The sequence below is a fragment of the Agelaius phoeniceus genome, chromosome Z, assembly GCF_051311805.1.
Source record: "Agelaius phoeniceus isolate bAgePho1 chromosome Z, bAgePho1.hap1, whole genome shotgun sequence".
Lineage (NCBI taxonomy): Eukaryota > Metazoa > Chordata > Aves > Passeriformes > Icteridae > Agelaius > Agelaius phoeniceus.
Window position 1 is genome coordinate 49,703,686 of NC_135303.1, and position 26,465 is coordinate 49,730,150.

A 26,465-nucleotide genomic window follows, 5' to 3' on the forward strand; every position below is an offset into this window, starting at 1 on the left:
GTTTAAGAAATACATATAATTCAGCTTTTTGTATACATTTTTATAGACCACTTCCCTTTTCATGAAGATTCTAAAAGGCACATGTGTGATACTTTAACTCTTGTTTTTTAATCTGGAAGTAATCTTATACCTTGCCAACTGTTCTTTATATGTGAGTAAACATTATTGGTAGTCTAGTTTTCCAAATGTCTATCATCCAGTCCTTCATTTAAAGTCTGGCTTGTAGGAACACTTCAATCTGTGCATTTCTATTAATAGAATTGTTCAGCTTGGAAAAGACTTAAGATCAAGTTAACTCTACCAGGTCCACACTAAACCATGTGCTAAGCTCCACATTTACTCTTCTTTTAAATGCCTTCAGGGATAGTAACTCAGCTACTTCCCTGGGCAACCTTTTCCAATGCTTGACAATGCCTTTGGTGAAGAAATTTTTCATAATACCCAATTTTAACTCCCCATGGGCCATTTCCTCTTGTCCTGTCCCTTCCTTACTGGGAGAAGAGACTGACCCCTACCTCACTAGAACCTTCTTTTAGAAATATATTCATTACTGGATTTAAGATGTGGGCATTATAGTTGCATGACTCTAGAGTATAGCTTTCCCTTTGTACTTTAAGAAGTGCCATGAGAAGTGATAATTGAATTATCTCGTGTGTTGTGGTAATGAACTACATTATTTTCTTGTTGCTAAACATGGTCGCTCATTGTCTCTGATGCTATCAGAACCATCTGGTGTAACAGTCACCACTTGTACAAACTCTTGGTATCGTGAACCACGTAAAGGAGCTGGTCTAGTAGGGGAAATACAGAAAGACAATATAAATGTAATGCGTAGGAAGTTTTGTGAAGCAGTGGGGGCTGGTAGAGATTAGTGTAGGTCTTGTACAGCCCGCCTAACCACTGTTCATGGAAGTACTCAGAAAATGATAGAATCATAGAGTTGTTAAGTTTGGGAAACACCTTTAAGATTGAGTCCAGCTATCAATCTAGCACCACCACTGTGTTCACCGCAACCCATTATGTCACCAAGTGTCATATCTGCACATTTTTTTAACACTTCCATGGGCAATGACTATTATTTTGCTAGGCAGTCTTTTCCAATGCTCTACAACACTTTCTGTGAAAATCTTTTACCTAACATTTACCTAAAACTTACCTGATGCCACTTGAGACAGTTTCTTCTTGTCCTGTTACTTGTTACCTGAGAACAAGGGAGAAGGTAATGAGTGATGTGATTGTTAATTTTGAATTGTGTGTTGTCCTCTTTGGAGAAGAAACAAGAACATAAGGCTGAGATTTTTTTTTGGGAGGGGGCAGGAGGGAGATGCATGGGTTTGGTTAGTTTGGTTTTTTTAGTGTTTTGCTTTCTGATAACTGCAATGTTTTTGCTGTTGCTATACCATTTAAACAAAACCACAGGGATGTTTTTAAATTCTTGGTTACAGGGCAAGTTGCCAGACTTGAGAAATTGAGCAGTGCACGGGAGGGAAAAAGGCAAATGCTAAAACTTGGGGAGCTTACAAAATAGAAACCATTCAGCAAGCATTATGGTTCTTAGAGTTAACCATATCTTTGTCTACTGTATTTAATAGAGAAATGTTATTTCTTCAGAGTTAAAATTTCATGCTCATAGCATACATCAATATACACAGTAGTTTGTGTTTTCCCTTGGGCAACAAAAAGATTTTTCACTGCTGCCTTTGCAATTTTATGCTGGTTTACAAAAATAAAAAAGCAAAGCCATTAACTATTTCCTCATGTACAGTGAACACTTCTATGTAGTTCAGATTAAAATTGTGTACAACATAGTATTTCATGGCTGAGGAAGATGACATCTGGAACATAAAACCTATACTGAAAATGAAAAGCAGCTTAGAAAATAATTTGATTGCCAAAATTTTTCAGGGATAAAATTCCCTAATCAAGAAAAAAATTACTGATTTATTCATGTACATCAGTTTTGGGCAATTACAGAATAAACTGTTGGCTCTTTGAGGGATGGCATAAAAGTCCCCCTTTCCTTCCTATCCTTTTTCATTCAGTGTGGAAAGCTTAGGAAGGAAAGGAAACATATTGTTCAGTTTGATTTTCTTCTGAACTTTTCATTTTGGCATTCAGACAGCATCAATTTGAAGTACAGTTTTATTAGTGTTTATAGTAGCAAGCTGTGTTAGTCTTGTGAACCTTCACTACCTAGTCTTTCTCTGGGTTACACCTCTCATCAATGATGAGAGACATTGCTGCAAAAAGCAGTTTAACTCAAAAACCATATGCCTGTGAGAGGGGTACAAACAGTGAATGCAGGTGCTCCCTCTCCTTCTTGGTGTGTGCACACACACAGCCCCACGTGCCCCCTGCACACCTACTTATCCCCCACCCCACCTGTTAACTGCAAATGGATAAAAATGTACCATAATGAGATATCCAAAGCTTATTGGTTAGGAATTCCCAAACCACTTGAAAGTGTGTGCTAGCATCGTTTCCAGAGGTTATTCAAGATTTGAAATTAAAAAAAGAAAAGCCAATTTACACAGAGCCTCCAGCACAAACAGGGTTTCAGTCATACATGTGATATAAGGGGAATGCAAAAGTGGAGACTGGCTACCATAATGTTGGGGAAAAAACAGGAAGTTAGATAACCCATTGTTGCTCTCTTTTTGTCAACAATCACAAGCTTAAGGGCATTTTTTATTGCCCACGTCACTGACCTTTCCCTTTGTTACTCAACTATGTTAGTAGAGAGAGAAATCTAGACAGACTGCTCTTATAAACCTGAGATTGGAAACAGTAAGCAAGTTGTAATTAATTAAAGATTTTATATGACAAGTGAGAATAAAAGAAAAACAGGAGAAAAACCAAGCAACCATTAAGTCTTATGGTGTTGGCAGATCACATGATCTCTGCTTTCATACCAGTCAGTTTATCAAGTTAATGCTGTGTCATAATGGTCAGTGTCATACTGAGCACATGTGGTGCTATACTAAGCCAAGCTGGCTGCTAGCAGGGAGGGTAATGATATTTTAACGTAGGGAACACCTACACAGCTCTGGTGTGGGTATTAGTGAAATTTAGGTGTTCAAAAGACTGAGAATATTGAGGTTTCATCAATATTCTCAGATGGTAAAGAGATGGAAAATGGATAGAGGTTTGTCTAGAAATACTTATTGATCCATCTATTGTGAATTAGATGCAACAGATTTCTGAGGTGAAACAAAGCAACAAATTTCTAGGTGAAATAAAGCATAGTTGTCACTTTTTTTACCCCTGTAAACTTCACATCTTTTCCAGCAGAAGTATGGCTGCAGGGAATGAATGTTAAAGGTGTTGGGAGGGTAGCATGTATATTTTTATGGAAAAGCAAGAACTCAGGTTGCTGATGCAAGCAAATAGGCTTCCCATGTGGTCATGGGCTGACATCTGAACAATGGTTTAATACTTTATAGTCATAATCTGTATTGGCAATTCTGCCTGTTGTGGTCTGACATTATGTAATTTAATGGTCATTGTTAACTACAGTTAGGTTTTCCTATGTGCTTAAGAAAGTGAAAAGTAATTCTGAACAACTGTCACTTCTGTGACTTAGAATTCTGATCTAATTGATTTTCTTTTAACACTTTCTTAGGCTATTGTTGGTTTTCATTTAGCTGCTTGAGGTCTTCGTTTCATATGCTTGGACATCATAAATGTTGCTGGAACTACTCAGTTCAATTTCCAAGTACAAAGTATTAGTGGTAGTTTCCCTGTGATGATCCTCTCTCTGCCAGGGGCAGTAAAACCATCTAAGTTTATTGACTGCAAGCAAGTTAGAAAAAAATTGAGAGCTGTCTGAGTAATACTGAAGATCATGGTTAAGTCAGTCTTAGTCTTAAAAGAAGTCTATAAAGAAGCTGCTTTAACCTCACAATTGTCTGATTGTGAGCCAAATACAAAGATGGTACAGTTAATTCTTAAAAGCAAGCTACCCTGGTACTGTTGATTTACAGTGGGGTGAAATAGGATGGCAAAGATTTCTTTCAGTTTATGTGCTGTTCTCTTGTTTCAAGGATTCTGCCCTATAAGCTTTTTTTCATGATGAATTTTGATCAATATTGACTTTGTTTCAGTATCTCAACTCCAAGCACTATGAAAGTTACATAGAGGAAGGTGGCTCTTTGTGTTTAAGGAATTTTAATTCAAAAATGCTTACAAGGAGAGGGGGAAAGAAGTATTTCACAGGTTTCCATTTGGTTTCTCAATTTTTTGGGATTATGTTCAAGTTCAAGGTTCCTCACAAATGTTCTCATCGGTAAACTGGACTTAAATTCTGCAACATGGCCCTTGCGTTTCCGTGGCTCTTTCTGCAGCAGACTCAGGTAAATTATAAACCAGAAGATTTTAGTTAATCAAGTTTGAAAATAATATTCCAATCAATGCAGTATTCTTTGTGATTATTTGATATAAAAGTAAAATTTCTTAATTTCTTTAAATTCTTAAATCTGTTGCAGACTTCAGTTATGATTATGCATTGCCTTTGAGTGGTGGTCTTGGTTGCTGACACCTAGGAAATAGTTGCAGCTCTTACAGAACCATGTTGTGTGTAATAGTACAGGAAAAGTATGTGCTTTGGTGTAGAAGGTGTAAACTGCCTGTTACGCCATTTTGGGAGTGACAATAAATGTTCTCATATACATGCTATAATGTAGCATCTCCAGTTCTTGTTCTAGGTTGTCAAGGTATTTGATGTGTCACTTTTCAGGTCCAAATGAGTTTTTGTTTCTTGTATAACTTAAAATTCAGTGATTATTCAGACAGAATGTTCCTGTATCTTAATAAGGAATCAACTTCTGGCACTTCTTTCCAAAAGAGAGTAGATTAATAGGAGTCAGGTAGTCAGATTGTTATCATTTTGGTTTTCTTGGCAAAAAATCTTCTCGTGTGTATATCCTGTTTCTTTTTTGATTCTAGAATTTACTTTCATCACCTCATTTTGTTTGTAGACCATATTGAAGTGTTGTGTTTGTCCCTGAATTTCAGTATCATGTTTCTTAACAGCCATCAGGTCGTTTGAAAGGTAAATAATTTCTGTCAGTGGACAGAGTCTCCTAACTGGATATTTCTGGAATGCAGTCAAGAATATAAAATTTATGGTGGGCTTCAAAGGCAATTAAAACTTGAGAGGTTTTGCTCTCCCTTCATTGCAGTTCCACAGTTTGCTGCTGTGACTGCTGCTGTCAGTGAGAGAACTTTGTGAATCCTGTTTATATCAGTTTTAGTCTTTGCAGATTCTGTTTAAACTTCAGTCATACAATCATTGAGGTTGGTAAAGATCCTTAAGATCACAGAATCCAACCATAAACTGCCAAGTCCACCAATAAGTAATGTCCCAGTGTACCACATCTACACAGCTCTTTGCACACCACAAGGATGGTGACTCAGTCATGTCCTGGGTAGTCTGTTACAATGCTTGATAACCCTTTCTGATAAAGAGATGTTTCCTGATACTCTTCCTGGCAAAAAACACTTCCTGGCAAAACTTGAAGCCTTTTCCTCTTGTCCCATCTCTTTTTACTTGGGAGAAGAGGCTGACCCCCACCTGGCTACAGCCTCCCTTCAGGGAGTTGTATAGAGTAATAAGGTCACCCCTGAGCCTCCTTTTCTCCAGGCTAAACAACCCCAGCTCCCTCAGCCTCTTCTCTGTCCCAGGAAACAGTGTACTGCTTCTATTATCTAAATTTCCTAAATACTTGAACAGTAATTTTTGATAGTCTCTAGCAGTTACTTTCAGCAAAGATTCCTTATTTTTTCTCTGAATTTCAGCTGTGAGACCCACGGGCATTTTTGTAATTTTAAATACACTATTTCCAGAGACTTGATGCAAATGGATTTTTGCTGGAAAGGGGGCAATACACAGTACTAGAGGAATGTGACACCCATTCTGTAGAGCAGGAGGTACTTAACTGATGCCATTGGTTATGCGAGTGAACAGAAGCTACCTTTGTATAGCAGTGAAGTCATCTTGGAGAAATGTAAATTTTGCCAGATACTTTAAGGCAGACAGTCATTTGTAAAAACTGGGAGGAGGGACAGAGACTGACAAGAACAAAAATAAAAGAGCTAAGAGGAATAATTAATGATAAGAACAACAAATTGAACTTATGGGTTGAGAATAAAGGATGATATTGAGCAGTAGCTGGTTTTGGTTTGAAAGAAGAGGTTTATCTCTGCAGAAAGTAGATTACTAGGATACTTCAAGAGAAGAAAGGAGGGAAACATTATTCTCTATCTTTACATCTTCTGGATGTAAAGATAATCCTAAGATAAATGAGTATATAAAAACATTCATGCCATAGGATCTGATATAAAGCCTATCCAAGACAATGTTATATTTTTCATAAATTTAAATAAATTCTTTGAATTCATAAAGATTTGTAATCACATCTGGAAGTCTGGTCAATAAGGGCCTCTTGCATAACTTTCATGATTCTAAATTTAACTGTGCATAAATTGATGTAATTATATCCTTCTTTTGTGTGATTCTTCCGTGATTGCCCACTTTATGATCATTTCTCTGTAAAAATACTCCCTGTATTTATTGTATTTCCTCTTTCTTGTCAAATAGGTAAGCAACCTGAAGAAAATTTTAAAAGGAATACTGGATTACAACCATGAGGTAAGAACCATTTGAACTAATCTTCATCTGCTTGCCTTTTGAATTATGTATTTTAGTTAACCTGTGGAAGATAAATTGTTTTCTGCAAGTTAAGTTCTGATGTTTTCTTGCAAGCCTTTTGGCATATATAGTGATTCATGGCCTGTTCCCTAGTCTTGGCCTTCTTTAAACCTTCTCACCTACTTTATTGAATACTCGGGAGTACCAGTGAAGCCTGATATGCAAATTTTTTCATGTGAAGAATACATGGCTTTACTGACTATGTTCTGATGATGGACTTTGTGTCTGATGTACTTTAATGTACCTGAGTCTGATGTTTTTTTCCTTCCTTCTCTGCAGCTGAAGTCTGCTCTTTTCCTTATTTTTCTCTTGAGGAGAGTGAAGGAAGAGCATTTCTAGCCTCTCCTTACATTAAGATTTTAATTAAATATTTTAATTCAGGTGTACTGGACTCAGTCTTTGTCCTTCTCTCTTATTTTGAGCAAACTCAGCACTTAATTACTCCAGAGGAGACAATATTTTTTTCTTTCAGTGGTGAATCTTCAGCTGAAATATGCTTTCAGTGATGTTTGAGACAAATTGATCCGTACAGGTGGCAGCAAAAAGTCCATAATATGCATGTTCTAGACATTGCTTGTTTCAAAATACTGTCTTCTCATAAATACTACAGAGATTAGGTTATTTGTTAATAACTTGATGTACTTCAAGAAAATAAATTTAAGTTAATAAATTTAAGTACTTCAAGAAAGAAAAATTTAAGTCTTAGGAGGTTGTCTTCAGTAAATGATTAGGTATCCATGTTTAAATAAATGTTGAAAAGTGATTATTAAGCAAGCTGGTCATGACTGGGAATACTAAAAAGAAACAGATCAGGTTTTTGTTATGGAAAATTATTATTACTAAGACAAAGTGATGCAAGCTTCTTTTTGGTTGATTAGTATGTATGATGATCAAGTGTCTGGTGTCAAAACTTTACTATTAGGCAAGTTCTGAGCGGATTCAAGCTGATTAATTTCTGTAAAGTAGTGCATGTTTATAAATCTCACTGGATTTTGGTTTAGGTTGATATTTTTCCTGCTGAGGCAATGCTGGAGCTGATAGTAGGGGTAATCTGGATTCTACTAATGAATTCTGCTTATGTTTTCCTCAACATTATTCCCTCCCCCACTACAAAAATATAGATATGTATATGCATTTTACCTGATGTAGTTAAAAGCATTTGAAAAATGTGTATAATACTAATACTGTTCACCCTCAAAAATTCAGAAATTTTTATTGCATTCAGAAGAATAGTCAGTCAAACTGCTACATTTGCGGTCATTGTCACTTAAAGTATAGAAGGACAAGAAGCCTGAGTAACTGACTGTAGCTTTCGTGCTTTGTTCTGGCTCAGTTAATCTTGCTTCAAGCCTCTGCTGCTCTGGAACTACAACTTTTAATTTTTTTTGTAAATGTATAAATCTTTTGTCTTTTGAAAATGGGTTAAATGCTCTTTTTCATCTCAAGATAGTTATTATAGGGTCTATCCTTCATTTTCATATTTCTTTCGGGGCTTTTGATGGATATTTTTGGTTCTTTTTCTTTAAATTATTTTTTTTCTCTTTTTTATTTCAAACTTTGTTCACACCTTCACATCCTTGGCTTCTTCCTAGTGCTTGCCAATTTACCTGTTCCCTTCAGCTTTCCTCAACAGGAGTTCTGTTGTCAGTGACTGTGAAGTCACTGTAGTGTTGTTAACTTAAACCCAGCATTGCATTTGAAAGAAATTCAGGAACTAGAGATCAATATATAAATGCATACCAGAATCAAAACACATTGTATTTTCTGTTAATGCAGTCTGTGTATGGTGGTAACATTTTCCATTGTGATTGATGTATTGACAGAATTCTTTTGACCTAAAGAAAGTCTTTTCCAACAAGAGTGAATCTGTGTCCTTTAAAGCATGCGGAGATTTTTAGTAGTGTTAATTCTTTGAGAAAACTGCTTAAAAATTCTACTGTTCCACAACACAAAACAAACTGTACATAATCAGAAAAAAACCGCAACACTTCAACAAAACCCAACACTACTAAACTTTACAATAGCTTATTTTTTTGTATTCCTCTTGTGTGCTATGTTTTTTATAAGTGCCTTAACCTGATTTCTGTTTTTCTTGGGTATTGCACAAAAAAAGAGCATGCAGCAAACACATGACTGATTCCCTCTATATAGTCATTGTTTCCTTATTGCACCCTCTTTAAGAAGTTACAGTTTCTTTTTATCTGCAATTAATGTGTCAGTGATGTGTTTAATTCCAAATTTCATATTCACATTTTCAACCCTCTGTTCAGTAAAGAGCAATTTAGCAGAATAGTCTAGTTCCTTCTACTGCCAATCATTAATCCATAATGATCTTTAATGATAAATCAGATAACACTAATAGCGAGTCACACGGGCTTTTGTTTTGCAGGATTTTTTCTTTCTTTCTGCATGTGGGCTGTTTAATTACATATCATTGTACTACTACCTCAGATTCTCTTCCATGGAGCAGCTTTCTTAGCTGTACGACTTGCCAGATATCCTTAAATTTACTAGAAGTGTGAGGTCTAGTGATCTGAGTTTTTTGCTATCTTGTATTTGTCTCCTGTTAGTGTTAGATATATGTATTGTATAGGTGAAACATTTAATGTTTCAACATCTAATCCTTTAATAAAGAATCCTGCTAAGTGTTTATCTAGTAGTTGCTTGTGAGTTGAGACAGTCATGTTTATGTTTTCCCAAATGTTGTTTGTATCAAACAGTATAATTTTATAGTGAGATGTTATGTTAAGCAATTTGGTTTGTTTTGAAGGTGTATTCAAAACTACAGTAAAGTAAGAATGAATTGCTGTTGTTGATTATGAATCATCTTCCTATGAAATAAATTGATTTGTATATGTGCAGCGATACAGCCATGTATGTACCTTGTCTTTGTGCAGATTCTAGGGCAACAGATAAATGACTTCACCCTTCCTGATGTTAACCTGATTGGAGAACATGCTGATGCTGCGGAGCTTGGGAGAATGCTTCAACTTATTTTGGGATGTGCTGTGAATTGTGAACAGAAGCAAGGTAATACATTTTGGAAACATGTTTTCTTGGTTATTGTGCAACTATTAAGGAGAAAAATTATATTTCTTGGGTTTCTGTCAGAAACAGTTTCTTTTTTTAAATAATAATGATGACTTTTTTTGTTGTACAGATAGTGACTGTTTTTTGGTGTAAGCTTCACTGCTTTTGGAGACTCAGACTGGAATTGAATTTACTTCCAAGATACATATTTTCAGTTTTGGTTTGCTAAGTTGAAAAATCAGTCTACAAAGAAAAAAAATTCTTGGGTACACCTTTTAACCATTTATGAGGTAGATCAGGATAGTCAAGAATGGAAAAATGTGATTATTGCATTATTCAACATAACTATTGATTGCAGAGATGCATTCCAGGCATTATTTTATTACATGGCCAAAAGCCATCAGTATTACTGGTGCTTGGTCTGATTAAATGTCTGGTGTGAACTGGTTTTCTGTAGTTTCTAAGATGTGTCTATGGGGTTTGCAAATAGGAACAAGTAATGCTGGCAACCATGCCCTTTTGGGCAACAGCTTAAGATGGAGCACAATAAGGTCATCCAAAAAGTCACTTCAGGCCAATTGCCAGACAATTGAATCCCACTTTAGCAGTCCCTGAAGGAGACTTCTCTCTCTCTACCCAAGTGGCACTGACTGTAATTCAGACTTGCACAAATACAGTAGAGACCTATTCATCTTTCTTGAGGGTGCCACAGAGGATGTGATGAACAATGGAGATGTTTGTTAAAGTGTGCTACATCTCATGTTCTAAACTTGCCTTAGGTGTAGGCTGTAGATTGTTACCAAGTTACCTTAAATTACACTTCATTCAAGCCAGATGAAGGTAATGTAATGGCAAATGCAAACATTTATTCTAAATACTTTAAACAGGAAACATAGTCATGTGTTGGAAAATAAGGCTTTTTTACTGTAATTGTGGACAGTTATAGCTCATTTTGTGTTTGATGGCTGCCAGGATTTTAGGCCTGTTGTCTTCCCCACGCTTGGTGCATCTTACCTTTACAGCTAGTTTCCCTTTGTCAGTTGTCGTAGGTGACTAAATCACTTTAGTTTCTCCTTGTGAAATTACTTCTGTTCTCTTAACCAGGAGGTTGTCTCCTATTAATCAAAATAGGAGTAGTGTTCTTCCACAAGTGCATAAATAACTCTGGTTTATTAAACCTCCTGTCATCTCTGTTTTATATAAAATTACCTTCCTTTTGGTGACTATTTTTCATTTTCAAGTGGCAAGCATATCTTGATCTTGTGTCCCCTTAACTCTTTCAGTCTGGGCATTAAAAATGCAGATTTGAAATACCAGAACAATCTGTACTTTGAGCAAATTCAGTGTGAGCAAATTACCCAGTTGAAGGTGACTTTATCCCCAGTGTCTTTCTCTTAATCGCATCATTAAAAGAATAAAGGAGATGATGTTTGACTAGAAACTGTATTATACTGGGCAAGTCATTTACTCCTTGAGCTAGTCTAAATGTCAGAATTTGTTCTTCTGGTTACTGTATCATCTTACAAGGTACTTCTTGCGTAGCTCACATGTACACAGAGCTGAGAACTTAAAAAGTGGAGGGGACTTAATTTGTGATGTACTAGAGAAATAAGAACAGACACCAAAAATGAACATGAAAATGCTTTAAAATGAGGATGCTGTAGGAAGGCAAGTTGTTACTGTTACACTTACAGAAAAGGACAACCTATGCATGGATCATGTACTTCAAGAGCCTGAACAGTTTGGGAACAAAGTGAGAAAAGGATAAAAGTAGTTATTTCAGAAGTGTGAGATGCCAGGGGAGGAAAAAAGGTAATCATGTACTTTTTTTATTGTTGTAGAGTTCAAATAAGCCTGGATTTGTATCTGAACAGGCTTGTGATAAAATCTTGTTGAATTTGTTGGAGTGGAACTTGACTGGTGCTTATACATTTCAGTATCATCCATGGCATCTAGTCATTTTGTAGGAAGGATGCAGCTTCTGATCTTACCTTCTATGAGTTGAGTTTCAACATTGACATTTCAGACTGCTTTTATTTTCAGAGTACATCCAGACCATAATGATGATGGAAGAATCAGTTCAACATGTTGTCATGACAGCCATTCAGGAGGTATGCTGGGATGCCCACAGTGTGTGAAAGTTCAGTCTTATTTTACAGTAGTATGCTTTTTCCCACTTAGGAAAAACTTAGTTGAAAGTAAAGAAAATAAAGGGCATAGATTTTGCCTTTTAACAGTGAAAAATTTCTTATTTTTCCTTAGGAAAATCTTGCTTTATGTCAAAGAATTCTGGTTGAATGTCCCACTTTTCTTTAAATCTAGAAGACTGAAACTTCTAGATATTTTTGATACTGGGTTCCCTTTCCTTTTCTTTTCCCACCCTGTGAATCCTGAAGTGTACTAGATTGATTTTCTGTGGATAACCAATTACTGTAGAATTTTGTCAAAATTTCATAAACTTTTTTTTTTTTTAATTTATTAGACAGATGAAAAGAAAGAGAATTGGGTTATTAGTATTGTTTTGTCAGCTGTAGTGTTATGACTTTGGTAATGATATGTAAGATGAACATATATGAATAATAATAGGCTGGTATGTTTTTACAAGTCAGTGAGTGTACTGCAGTCCATTTTGTAGATGTGCTCTTCTGTGGTAAATTAAAACCACGGTGTTAGCCACTGAAGTCCCTCTGTGACTTACAAGAAGTCTTTATAATAGAAATGCCTAACAGTCTGTAGATGTTTACTGCAGGCCACTAGCTAGGGAAGGCAGGAAACCACTAGTAATCCCATTTCTTCTGAACCAGAAGAAGAGAAACTCAATTCCACATTGAGCTTTAGAGCAATTTGTCATCTCTGTAATGTCTGAATAGAGAAAGAAATATCAGTGAGCCTACAAGGAAATCTCTCCCCAGTCATCACTTTCACCAGTGCTGTATCCATGCAGTCATACATTCAGTTGTCTGTGTGCAGACTGCTGGCTGTAACACAACCGAGAAGACTTTGGAAATGAGCATCAAAAGAATTGTTATCTAAATCATCTTCTAGTCAGTGCTGCCAAGCACCAGTTTGCTGGAGTTTGGCGTATTTTACTTTTTTGTAAGTTTTGTAAATGTAATATACAGTATTCTGGTGGGTTTTTCTAGTGTTTTTATTAAACCCAAATTGCAGCATCACTGTCTTCTGCACCATCTTGAAATGGAAAAAACTTCTTTTATCTTCCTTCTTTATGTTGAAAATCTATTAAATTTTTATAGAAGTCTCCATTATTTAATAAAATAGCCCATTGAAGCAGCCCACAGTTCTCAATGCTTAATGAGTAAACTTGTTCAGTGTGTGTGCCCTTTTGCTGACATGATGAGGAGAAGTAGGAAGTCATCACAGGGTAAGGGTATGTTCTTCTGGAACAGATTTTTAAAATGCAGTGAATCAAAAATTTTAGTATGCAGCTACTGACACAGTTCTGAGTGATTTTAATCCTACTTTGCAAGCTTAGAAATCTAAGGCATTTCAGGACCAAATTTCAAGTGCTTAATGAAGAGGTGAGAAAGTGTCTCAGACTTTGAGGTACTTGGAGAGCAAGGCCTCTCTCTGTTATTTTTCAATGGGCTTGGAGTTTGGAGAGGTCCCAGTCAGCTGGTAGCTAGCAAATATTATTCCAGTTTTCAAGAAGAGAAAGAAGAAAAATGCTGTAAGTTACAGGTCTGTCTCACTTCAGTGCCTGGCAAAATTATGGAGAAGGTTATTCTAGGAGTTAGATCATAGCCAGCACAGATTGGTACAGGAAGAGTTTAAAGGGGCGAGACTTCATGGGATTTTGTAAGGAGGTTTTTCTATTTCTTAGACTCATAGCAGCTCCTAGAATTCAAGTGACTTAGAAAAAGCAATATGTAAGAAATTAGCTATATATGAATAGCTGAAAAGTTGGTATATCATCTAATCCAAACATTTTAAAGCATTTGACATTGTGGGTACTCTTCAAAATTTGGTATGTCAGAAGATCTCTCTAGGCTTTACTGATGTATTATGTAATTAATTTTTCTGTTTCAGCTGAGCACGTACAAATTTTTTTGATGCTTCTTGGGTTATCATAAATCGTTTTACTCATCAAAGTATTGCACAAGGCACAGTAAACCAAGTTTTCTGTTAGTTTTTCAGTGTAGTCAATTTGGTCTTGTGTGTTATCACTGCTTAGAATCTGAGGTGCTAATCTGTAGATGTAGATATCGAAATGCAAGTTGTGCACAAAATACAAGACTGAATATATTCCTATGTGTAATATAACAGGGGTTTTTTATTTCTTTATTTTCAGATTTTTTAAAGGCCCAAAGTATTTTTTAGAGAAATTATTTTGCCCATTATATATTTCCCTTTCTCCCTTCACCTTCTGTCATTTTTTCCAAGTCTCTTCCTGGAGTAGCCAAGTTCATTATTGATGAAGGTAGTAATAAGTAAACAAATTGTTTGCCTTGCTGTTTAGAACATCTCTAAATTTGATCACTTAGCAGGTCAAGTTGAGAGTCAGAATAGTGTCAAGAGTAGTGTCAAAACTTGGCAAGGGGGGATTAGGAAAAGGTGCATACTGTTCAGGATAACACCAATGGTGTTACTTCCACTTTTTGGTTTTGTGCTGTTTTTCCCTCCTCTATTTTTTCCTAGCTGTTTAAAGATTTATCTTGTCTGAAGTAAAATTATTTTTTGAATAGTTAGGAAATGATATAAAAGTATTTTATTGGGTCTATCAACAGATAGACTGGAGGTAGACTGGGTATCAACTGGAGGAAGAAGAAAGTCCAGCTGCTTTAAAGGATATACAGTGTCAAACATAGCCATGACTCTTAAAAACTAACATAAAGATGTTCTAAGAAAGAAAAAGAACGTGAGTACAGAAGCTAGGTTTTGACATTGCTTTGTGGACAGTTAAGTGAGCTTATGCAGTATTATTAACTGTAGAAAAAGCATTTCAGATAAAGAAAGTGTTTTGGATTTTAAAATCATCAACTAAATAGAGCAACTGTGTTTGCAAAATCATGTGTGGGGGGGAAAAAAAGCTTTCATAATTCATGTTATTCATGCATGCAGGTTTTGTGATAGTTCTACCCTTTCCCTAATCTTCATGTATCCATGACAACACAGCTTGTTCATATTTTACAGTGAAAGCAGTTAAAAAGTGAAGGTTTTCATAATATAGGATTAGAAGACTTACAGGTATTATATAAGATATTATACCGAAGCTTTGAGCATGAAAAAATATAGATGTAAAGGATTAACAGGGAATGACAGCTGCTTCTTATAAAACTACACAAATAACTGTAAGAATTGTCATGTTGCAGGTAATTTGCACCATTTAAAATCCATACTAACCACTATGCAAAATAAACCAGAAAAAGAGCAAGACTGCAAATGCTAGTTGCTACTTTATTTCACTCTGGGAAGCTCTTAAGCAGGATTTTCTTTCTCCTGTAGAGACATAATGCAATAGCTTGAATTTGCAAGCACATTTTTAATGCTTCCCTTTTTATAATATCTGCACATCATCCTCCATTAAAGTTATGTGTGAAAATAGGTGACTATACTATATTTACACTAAATGATATATTTGGAAATGAAAGCCAGTTCCAGTGCTGCAAAATTGTGGATGTAAACCTTTATTTTTGTAGTCTGGTCCTGAATAAAACTTACAGATGTGAAGGGAAAATAAGAAGGACACTTCCTCCTGGTTTTTATTCTCTTGACTGATTTGAAATACAAGTGAGATAAAGTTTGCTCCTCTAAACTCAAAAGTATTACCTCTCAAGACCATGTACTCTAGTATCATGCTTGCAGGTTGCATGTGAAGCTCTGAAATGACATCAGCTTTTCGTGAATTTTTTCTGACTGAGCTTTTAAATGAAGGAAATATATAGAAGAAAACAGTATGGAAATTTGCTTTCAAAATTATTAAAAGTATTGTAAGATTAGTAATAAATAATGCAGAAAAAGCTGATGTTCTATTGAGCAGGTAACTGATTAAATGAGCATTTTGCAACTCTAAATTTCAGTAATACCAGAGAATGCTGATTGACCAGAAACAAAGTCAAGAATAGGGAAAATTAGGCGAGCCTCTTGCATTTGTTAGGTGGGTGGAAGGTGTAATGTGTTTCAAGTTGATATACCTGTCTGTATGAAAGCTGGCCTATCTGTATGAAATCTTAAAACATTGCATTCAGTAAAAGTTTTCTTGAAATTTTCAAAAAATCTGAAAGAGAGAGGAGTTTGGGTAGGTGAGTGGAGTTGTGTGCTCTATTAGCTGTTCTATTTATGGTAAAGCTTTTACTTCTCAGTGGGGAGAAGTTGTGTACAGGAATCTTGAAGCAGAGCATGGTCAAGACATTTTCTTGCATAAACCATTTACATATTTACGGTATGTGGGGAGGTGTGTAGGGAAAAGATGAAAGCACTCCTTTGCCATGATAGTTCTGCCTTTACATTCCACTTCATACAGTTGTTTTATTGTTAACTGATGATAAGTTGGATTCCTGTGTTCCTTTTGAGTTATCTAACGATCTCATTCTTTGTCTGATTGTGGTACTGGACAAAAAATGATCCCTTAAATTTCGTCTTTAGCTTTTCCACTATACATACCACAGACCATCCAATTGCAAGGTGCTTTCTATTGCACTGAGTCATGTGAGATACATCTGCACATGTATTTGTGGCTTTTGCCCTTGGTGCCTCATTCACTTTTCCTCATCACATTCTTTATGTACCTCATGGAGTGAAATTCGCACCTGTAATGTGCATTCATGGTACACCCAGAATATATATCTCCAGTACCTAATCCTACTCCACATAATGACTGCTTTTCTGGACATTTTTGCTAAGGATTCTCAAGGACAGGATGTTTTGGGAAAACTCGTTGAAGAAAATAGGGATTATATTATTAGCCATGGCCTGCCTTATGGCAAGTCCCAGAAAGCAGTGACACCACAGTGGCCTCTAGTGGGTTGTGTGGTCACTTGTATTCCGTCTACTCTAAGTCTTGCACAGGCCTGTTGAGCTGGTTTTTCAAAGAGGAAGTTGTGTTAGGGCCAGAAAGGGGTGGTGGCTGTTAGGGACATGTTGTTGTACACCCTTGCAGGCTGCATGCAGCATGAGACCTGCCTGTTGGAAAGTGCTGACTTTGCAGGCAGAACTTATTTGTATGTGTGCGAGTCCAAAGTATGTTTGTGAACAGCATTATGGAATATAAAATAATGAGAGGAGTTCAGTATTTGGCTAATATGGGATATCCCTGTTAGTCAGCTGGAAAAGCTGGTGAAATCCAGTATTCAAAATGTGCATGAACATCACAGAAGCAGGGAGGGATTGGGAGGTTTTGTTTAAATGATAATCAACTTAGAAAATAGGCTCCTAAATTGAAGATAAGTTTGTAATGCCATTATATATGATAATGAAAAAGACAAGACTTCATTTTTCAGGGGACAGCTCTGAGGCTAGGGACTTTGTAATTATTGTTGCAGAGTGCAGGCTTGATGTAATGCTTCTTCATGGAGTAGTTTGTCATTGTAAAGATGTAGAAGAAAATGGAAGAAATTTGGCAAATGTTGTCAAGGTGTGAGGAGGACTGCTGAGGAGAGATAAATTAATCTAAATAATGCAGCTAAATCCTAGTTAAGGAAATGGGGATAGTGAGAGAAATGTGAGTGTATGATTTGAATGATGTAAATGTCAAACAGATTTTTCATAATAGACAGGATTGAGAAGTGAAGGCTCTGTGTATCCCAAAAAATCTTGCTAAGGAAAATAGTGCAAAAGCACTGATTTCTAGAAGGAATAAAGGAAGTACTGTCTCTGGAGAGAGTTACCAGGCTAGACAAGAGATTCCGGGGAAGAAAACTTGTCCTGATTTTGGTACGGATAGGGCCTTTTAATTGTAACTTTCATGAATCGCGTCATTGGAGAGCTCTTAGAACATTATGCTTTTGGGCAGAAACCATCAGTGCCATTCTGTAATGATGCCTTTTGAATTAGCTACAGTGTATTTCTCATTTGCAAGACTGTTCCTGTTTTTTTCTTACAACTTTTAGTAAGAACATTACTTTATTATGTTTACTTGATCTGTGTGGGAAGAGGTTGCTGAGCTACAACTTTTGCTAGGTTTGATTTCACTTTTACCAACTGGTGCAGCTGATTGTTAGGTTACTATAAGAAAACAGCTTTTTTCTTCATTTTGATCAGTACATCAGTCAGTTTTGTAGGACTAATTTGAGGGTTTGCATTGAAGGTTTGGCTGGGGTTGTTTTTTGTTTTGTTTTGTTACTTTGGTTTCTTTAATAATCTAGGCCAAAACCACTATCAGCTATTCCTGCACTGAAGTAGTACACAAGGAATTGGAATTCAGGAATGCACTCTACTGAATTACTTTTTAACGTTGAAAATTACAGGCAGCTCCAGGACAGAATTTTTGTCACCTTTGTTTTGCAGTAGTAGTTGAAATAAATATGTCCTGGAGTTAAGTGAAATAAATAAATTAATTGATGTTAATATCCAGGTAATGGACACATGTAAAAGCCACTCACTAGCAGAGAAAAATTAAAGCCAGGTCTTGTTTGGTGTGTTGATATCTACTATCATTCCAATGCCACTGCAGTAAAATCTTTAGTGGGATGTTCTGTAGGCTTATCATAGACAAAGAATGTGCATTGTCAAAAGAAAAAGAGATAATGTAAGGTTTCTTTCTTTTGTAGCACTCTACATATTACAAATTATGAAGTTTTTTTCCTTGTTCTTGTTTCTGAATATGTCATATATAAAAATGAAGTTAAAAACTTTCAAATTAATTTACATTAAAGCTTCCAAAAGTAAAAATCAGCTTGGTATTTCATTGAAACATAGGTTTTAATATAAAAGTAAATCTTTGCTTTTTCTAATCCAGTGTAATCTAATTGCAGTTGATGAGTAAAGAGTCTCCAGTCTCTGTTGGAAATGATGCTTACCTTGACCTTGATCGGCAGGTATCTACTCTTAGATATTTCTTTTCTTTTGATCATAGCACGTCAGTGGCCATAATAACTGCATCTTTTTTCTTTAATCATTAAAGGGTGTTATGGAAAAGTAAAATAAGAAGCGAAAAATTAAATCTCAGTATTTCAAGTCCTTTAGCTTTGTAAATTGAGTTTGATTCTATTGTGTATTTAAAGGATATAAAAAAGTTGATTTGAGAAACCAGTCTAGCTGTATGACATAATACTACAAAACTGCAGATTGGTACAACTCTTTAGGCATGGAGAAAGAAAGAAAGAAAGATAAAAAAGATGTACTATTTGAATAAATGTTTTTATCTGAGTTCCTATTTCCAAGGTCAGTTAAAAAAAAAAAAAGAGAGTAAAACAACTGCTTCTAGGGGAATCCTGGAACTGCTGCAAAATAGAAATTTTCAAATGCAATCATTCCTGGTCAGATATATTTAAAAAATTTACAAAGCAAAATTTTTTTACAAGCTTATCCTCATGCTAACACTGCCCTCCTTCCTCAGATTTTTTTCTAAGTGAGAAGAAGAATAGTACAGTGGTGCTCATTGTATTCATCCATTATGCTTTCTTTGCAGAAAAATGTAAATTCTTGCAGATTAAATTAGTTCTTTGTATTTAAACAGGCCCATAAGAAATTAACTTGCAAATGCAAGGTATGATGATGCTGTTTGAGAAAGCTCATTTAAACTTCATCATATATAATAATACATATATATCTGTACCTAAATACATAACATGCATGCACCTGTTTTATCAGACCGGTTTTCTTGTAGCTATGTTTTCTATGTTATCTTAATTGCATTCATTTGCAGGCCAGTGAGACACGTATCTTTAAACATTCAGCCTTTGAAGGGAAGTATCAGAATATTTCCCACTGCTTATAAGGTTCATTGCCCTTTTTTAAAGGGTAGGCTTCTTTGTCACAATCTAGTTTTATTCCTATTGTGCACTAGAAGTAGCTTCCAGAGACTAGATGGATTTTACCCTAATTGTCCATTCCCTGTATTCCACCTTCCAGTCCCTTCTGTATTTCAAATGTATATTGAAAATTGAAATTACATACTCTTTGCATCTGTAAAGAAAAGTGGTATTGACAGTTTTTTTTGGTGTAGAGATTTGGTGAGTTCTTCAGACCAAATTTCTCCTGGAGTTTTTGACTCAATTTGTAGAGTAGATGTGATAATTCTAATGTAAAAGGAAACGTTACTTTTAGGTATATTTTCTTTCTACTGATACACAAACTAAACATTATTCATGTCTGCTCCTTTTTTTTTTTCTTTACATGAGTAGAATTGCTCAGTTTTTAAAAATTTAATGTATTACCTCAATGTAAAAATAATTTTACAGGCTGTAGTTCAGAATATTTTTAAATGGATCACAGGGAGTGATGAAAATTTAAACATTTCTTGTTTATGGTAGCTGAAGAAAACTACAGAAGAATTAAATGAAGCACTTGCAACAAAAGAAGAAATTGCCCAGAGATGTCATGAGTTAGATATGCAGGTAAGTTTGCTATAGAGTCTGTATCAATTTTGAAGTGGAGAAAAGTTTTGTGAACTTTGCAGTGGCTGAAAATAAGTACTAGCGAATTGAAACACAATTTATAGCAGGGGGATGAAAATGTCACAGTAATTGTTTTGTTTTCACTTGCGCGAGCAGAATGAATATCATTGTTTTCTTATCTTGTTGCTGTGTTGTCAGTATTATGACTCATGCTAGCAAAAGTTCTTTTCATTCAGTTAGGAAGGGTCTGAGCTGTGTGGTAAAACTTTTGCCATAGAGAACTAATACAAGTTCTGCTGCTGTAACAGGTCCAGCTAATAGTTAAATCCCAGTCAGAAGTTGCTGTAGACCATTAAATGTGTATGGGTTTAGACTAAGTCTTAGTGTAAGTAAATCAATACTCATCTGGAAGACATGAGGAGTGTGAAGGGGGAGCCCTGAAAGGTGTTGCTATTGCAACCCTTCTTTGAAATATTAATTCAGGTTTTTTGTAGTTCAGTAACTGTTGGAATTAATAAAGGTGATCTTTGTTTGTTGTGGTTAATATATGAACCCATGTTTCGGGTCTTGGAGCACTTTGGGTTCTTTCCACTACTGCCTGTTTTCACAGTGTTAGCGGAGAGTGGAGCTCTCTTCAGGACTGTGTTCCTGTTCAGGCCTGCTTGCAGATGGCCTTTACTGTGAGGAGCTAGTTTTATTTGTTTCTAGGGAAAGGATGCAGATTTTCTTATAATGAAGTGCCTGCTGTCAGAATAGACTTTTTCTTTAAATGCTTGAGTGAAATACATAAAATAATAATTATGTTTCCTGGGTTGTAACTCTGCCCCTAATGTTGCAATATGTTGGCTACATCACATAGCAATTGAATACCTATTAAATTATACAACGTATTCTTGTGAAATGTGATTAGTGAAGCCTGCATGCTTCTGTTTGTGGCATCTGTTGATATTTCATTATGAACATGAAAAAATACTTCTCTCTGTACCTGGGTAGGTTAATTTTTCCTCTCCATACTTTTATTACAACAGGTTGCAGCCCTCCAAGAGGAGAAGAGCAGCCTGCTTGCTGAGAACCAGATTTTGATGGAACGTTTAAATCAGTCTGATTCCATTGAAGATCCCAACAGTCCTGCAGGTCGTAGACACCTGCAGCTGCAGACACAACTAGAACAGCTCCAAGAGGAAACATTTAGGTAGAAAAGCTACACTTGGTTAAGGTGTTTGTTTGTAGCTGGCAATAGAGGTGATTTAAATATTTCTGGTTCTGCTGCAAATGTGAATTACTATAATGGATCGTGTATAGCCACAGTAGTACAGTTTTTAAAGTGATGTATACATTATAAATTCTCTCTTTACAAGATCTAGCATTTAAAAAAGCACAGTTTCTTATCACTGAAGTGCTTTATATGTCGCTCTACTGTGAGTTACTTTGAATTGTTTGTATGCAGTCATTTCACCCATGTTTTACAAAGTCAGTGAGAATGAAGAGTAACATGCTTTCCTTTTTGCAAATTATTCTGATTGTATTTTTAAGGTCTAGTAATTCCTAGATGAAAGTTTGCTAAAGGCTGTACTGCTGATGGCATTATCAACATAGGAAAATATGTCATTTCTGAAAACAAATTGCAGAGATGATGAAAGATAGAGATTATCCATCTATGAGTTCTGCACTTAATTTACATTCACCCAGTATGTTAAAATACAGTTCCTCTTTAAACATCCTTACTGATCCTCTTGACTGTTGCTTTCAGGCCGTGTCAGGTCACAGGTCTTTCATGGTCTGTTCTGCTGAAGAAAGCTGGTTCACTTAACCATAACCTTTTCATTCTCTTTCCCATACTTTCCTTCTCCTTTGTGAGTGAAATTATACTATTTTTTTCTTTACACTGCCAGCTTTTCTTTTGCTGTCTTCTTCTCATTGCCTTTTTCCAATTCTTACAATATATGCCATGTTACTTGACTTCTTTTTTTCTGTTTTCCAATTCCTCTTGCTAAGCCTCCTTTCCAGCTTGTTCTGACATATCATCTCCTATCAGTTCCTTGAAAAACATTCTGTGTTTCTCTCTCACAACAACTAGTGCCTGGATTTTTTCTTCTTATATGTCTACGATGTAAAGGAATAAAGTAATGGTGATGTCCCCTTTTATCTCTTCTGATTCATCTCCATGCTCTGCAGTGATTGAGTCTGGTATCAGTTACTGTTCAAACAGTTTTTGTCCCTGTCTTCAATATTTGCACTGTCTGTTACTGTAGTTTCAGGTTCTGAAGGTCATCCTAAACTGTTTTCATATGTGAGACTCGTTCTTGGTCTCCTTTACCTCCTTCCCCTGTCTTCATATTATGTGGCTTCTAATGGCAATTTGTATGTGTTGCTTCCAGCTCTACCTGATCAAGCAGGACGTCTGCACAGCTTAAGTGGTGCCTTGTGCAGTACACCACTTTTCCTCCTAGTCTTGCCTCTTTGTGCTTTGACTGTCATGGTCTGTCATGATCTAAATCTTCATTGTTTCTGCTTTGGATGACTCAAAGATTTTCTCTTGTCTCCATTCTTGTAGGTGGTTTTTGGACTCCTTGACTTTGTTTTTTCCTTGTGCCCTTTTCTCCTATCCTGTGTTGTTTTTGTTTTAATTTCAGAGCAAAATCACAGTAGGACTTTCTGTTTCAGGTTGCGTTGTCTTCTGTTCATTCAAAATACATTGAAAAAGTTTCTATTACTTACTCGCTTTGTTCACTGCCAGGTTAATAGAGCTTTGGCTATGCATAGTGTATGCAAGCAGCTCAGCAACTTTGGTCAGAGTTCTTTACTTGCTAACTAGATAGCCTGGTTCTCCAGATGTACTGGCATGAACAGGTTCTTTATGAGTAAATAAATAAAACCACTTCAGTGAGAGGTCTACAGCACTTGTAACATCTTACAATCAGGTCAGTATTGTTGGAGGTAGGTGAGTTGGACAGCTGAACAGAATAGAATAAAGATGTTATGTTCAAACTCTGGGTGTCCGAAGATGAAAAAAGATTGAAATTTTTCCTTAAGCTTCCCTTTTGTTAAACTATAATTATAGAAGGAAACCTCAGGTTTTGTTTTTATGGGAACATATTTTACCTTGTGAATTTTCAAATAGAAAACTGGTATTAAATTGGGAGCATTGATAAAGTCAGTCTGCTTTTACATTTTGAATAAGCATGTTGTGGTGTTGTTTTTCTTCATTGCAGCAGGAGGCCATTTCATGTGTTCTTAGATGGGATGATGAGGAAAGATAACTGGCTCAGGATGAGAAAATATTTCCTGGGTTTCTTTCCATTCTTACAGATTAGAAGCTGCAAAAGATGACTATCGAATACGCTGTGAGGAACTAGAAAAGGAAATTGTGGAATTGAGACAACAAACAGAAGAGCTTACTACGCTGGCAGAGGAGGCTCAGTCTTTGAAGGATGAGATAGATGTACTCAGGTAAATTTTGTTCCATTAACTCTTTTAACTACTACCTTTTAATCTGTATAATTTGTGTACTTAATCTGCATTATCTTTTGTTTAAGTAATTTAATATTAAACACTTTCAATGCCAAGATTCTTTGGATCCTCCAGTTTAGGTACACAGACTGACACAAAATTTGGCTTGAGTAAAATAGCTGCTTATTTTGTCAATCAATAACTATAATTCATCAACAACTATTGTCAATCAATAACTATTATTAAACTTAATCATTCTATGCCAATTAATGGTTATAACAGGGCACCCAGTGGTCTCTTTGAGTATGCAGTATTCACCTTCATCATGCCTTCTCATCAGAAGACTAGGCTCTTTCCTGTCCTGGGTTTGCATTGTTTAGACTTTGAGTGGTACTTTTGGTTTACCATGTAATCTTAGTGTGAACAACATCTGTTGCAGCTCTCATTCCCACTGCATTTTAGCAATGAAAGTTGTCATGATTTGATGATACTAGGGGCTTGTAGAGTGGGACAACCACTTTTACTATGGAGCATATTCCTTCAGTATTGGCATCTATTTCCATGGATTATTCAGAGCAGAGAGATTACTCATTCTCTCCAGCAAGACATATTTAATGCTGTTATTCCTGATTCACTGGCAGCCTTCTTCCAAAGCTATCTGTCTTTATCCCTTCTCTCATTAATATAAGAAATGAACCCATCAGGCTGCATAAACTGTCTGGGTGGCATGGGTTCAAAGAGCCATTTCTTGTCCCAAGAGAGAGGCCCTGCACCTCACTGAGGATTAAACAGAGCTGGCTTCCCTCAATGTCCCATAAACTGACACATTAATTCAGTGGGAGGTTCCCTGGGTTTCACAGGAAATTGGGTCTGTAAACTGGTTGATTCTAAAATGAAACTGGGAACAGTAATAGTAGCAGAGGTCTTTGGGGGAGGTGAGGTCCATTTAGTAATCTTGGAAGTGCAGCAGGTAGATTGGTAAAACTCTGAAAAGCTGAAGCCTGGTGTTTCTTTTTCTTTTATTTTTTTTTTTTAGAAGGAGTCAAGTTTCAAAACTGTTACTGTTCTTCTGTGTCACCAAGTACAATTTGTCTAGCAGAGAGATCTTTATGATTTTAGTCCTGGTTATCATTAAAACAAACTGAATGGCAGAAACTTTTCTTCTTTACCCTTGAAAAATTTAGGACAGAACATAATCTAGAATTAAAAGGTAATGAGTGGGAGTGAGGTTGTTTTAGCTATTATTTTAAGGCTGGAAGCAGATAAGAAAGTTGTGTTAGGAAGAGGGATAGAGGGTCTAAGAGAAACTTCAGCAGCAACTTTTAGAGTTGCCAAATAATTATAGGAAGAAAACAGACAATTAAAAAGGAAAACATCAGTAATAGGAGGATATGATTGCTTTATTGTTCTTCCCATGAATGTCTTCTGCACTAAGAAAGAACTGTGAAGAAGCATTTTAAATTCTGTTAGTTTTGTTAGTTTTTGGAGTTCAAATTTGATACAAATCTGTCCCTTCAGGCATTCTTCTGATAAAGTAGCCAAGTTAGAAAGCCAGGTAGAGTCATACAAAAAGAAATTGGAGGACCTGGGCGATTTGCGGCGGCAAGTGAAGCTTTTAGAAGAGAAGAATACAATGTACATGCAAAATACCGTGAGCCTGGAGGAAGAACTAAGGAAGGCCAACGCAGCTCGCAGTCAGCTGGAAACATACAAGAGACAGGTGAGGACATCAGTGCTATAGTACTCTGTATTGTTCAGCACTTTGTCTTCATAACATGGCTAATGCTTCAAAGTAAAAAAAAGCTATGGAAAAAACAACTCCTGTTTAAAAGACTTCCATGTTTTATAGGTACTTGCTACCTTTTGTCCTTCTTTCCTGCAGCTCATCATTACTGCAAGTTTGTTACTTTGTCAAAAAGCAGTATTTCTTGCATTTAAAAACTTAACAGATGTAAAGCTTTTTTCTCCTAAAATGATTCCAAATTCGTATTCAGTAGTGGGGCTTGAATTAGAGGCTGTCCTTTCAGAAAAAGTATCCACTTTTCACTTAAAATTTTCCAGCAGTGAGGAACACACCACAGCTGAGGTAAGTTGTTCCTGTGGTTAAATAACTTCTTTTTTTAAGGTTCTAGTTTCTCTGATACATATGAATTTTTCCACTTAAGAAGAGAGAAGGACACATGTCATCCTTGTTGTTTATATGCACCTAGTGGAATACAAAATGTGTCAGCAGCACACTCTGTGGAGTGAAAGGCACCTGTTTATCCTCCTGCTTATTCAAGTGCCATGTGATGCTGTTTGTGTAAAGGTGCAACATGTGCTTCATCTTTTTTCTGCTTCTTTACTTCAGGGACACAATGTTGTTCTGGTATTCTTGTTACGGGGCTAGACAGAGCATGGTTTATTTAAGCAGTAGTGCCTGCTCTGTATTTCTTCCTGATTGAACAATTACAGCAGAGGGGTCCCTGTATGTCAGTTTACCATAGAATAAAGTATAGAAACAAACACTAAACAATACTGAAAGCCCAGGAGTGACGTGTCTCCCTAAGCCTTGATAGACTTTTTCCCTGCAGTTGGTGATATCAGTGTTTAAAACAAATGGTTTCAGCCTATGTGGGCTAATTTTAAATATAGCCCAAATGATTTTACCAGAAAAAAAAAAAGTTGGAGAAGAAAAATTGTCCAAGGGGGTAAAGAGAAATGCAATGTAGAAAGGAATGGCCTTCCATTCCTACCAATGAGTAGTATCAAGTTTACTGGCA

The 26,465-nt window shown here is 36.1% G+C and overlaps 1 protein-coding gene across 5 annotated transcripts in view; it reads left to right on the forward strand.

Moving 5' to 3' along the window:
- HOOK3 (hook microtubule tethering protein 3) overlaps positions 1-26,465 on the forward strand; it is an 86,064-nt gene that overhangs the window by 25,145 nt on the left and 34,454 nt on the right. For 4 of the 5 annotated variants that reach the window (XM_077172241.1, XM_054652586.2, XM_054652582.2 and 1 more), the window contains exons 4-11: positions 6,599-6,649; positions 9,607-9,739; positions 11,783-11,850; positions 18,670-18,732; positions 20,170-20,253; positions 21,282-21,445; positions 23,563-23,703; positions 25,222-25,423. In XM_077172241.1, coding sequence (XP_077028356.1) covers positions 6,599-6,649; positions 9,607-9,739; positions 11,783-11,850; positions 18,670-18,732; positions 20,170-20,253; positions 21,282-21,445; positions 23,563-23,703; positions 25,222-25,423 — 906 coding nt within the window. Of the gene's footprint in view, positions 1-4,256; positions 4,353-6,598; positions 6,650-9,606; positions 9,740-11,782; positions 11,851-18,669; positions 18,733-20,169; positions 20,254-21,281; positions 21,446-23,562; positions 23,704-25,221; positions 25,424-26,465 lie in introns of all 5 variants that reach the window. The other variant, XM_054652587.2, reaches the window with a different exon arrangement.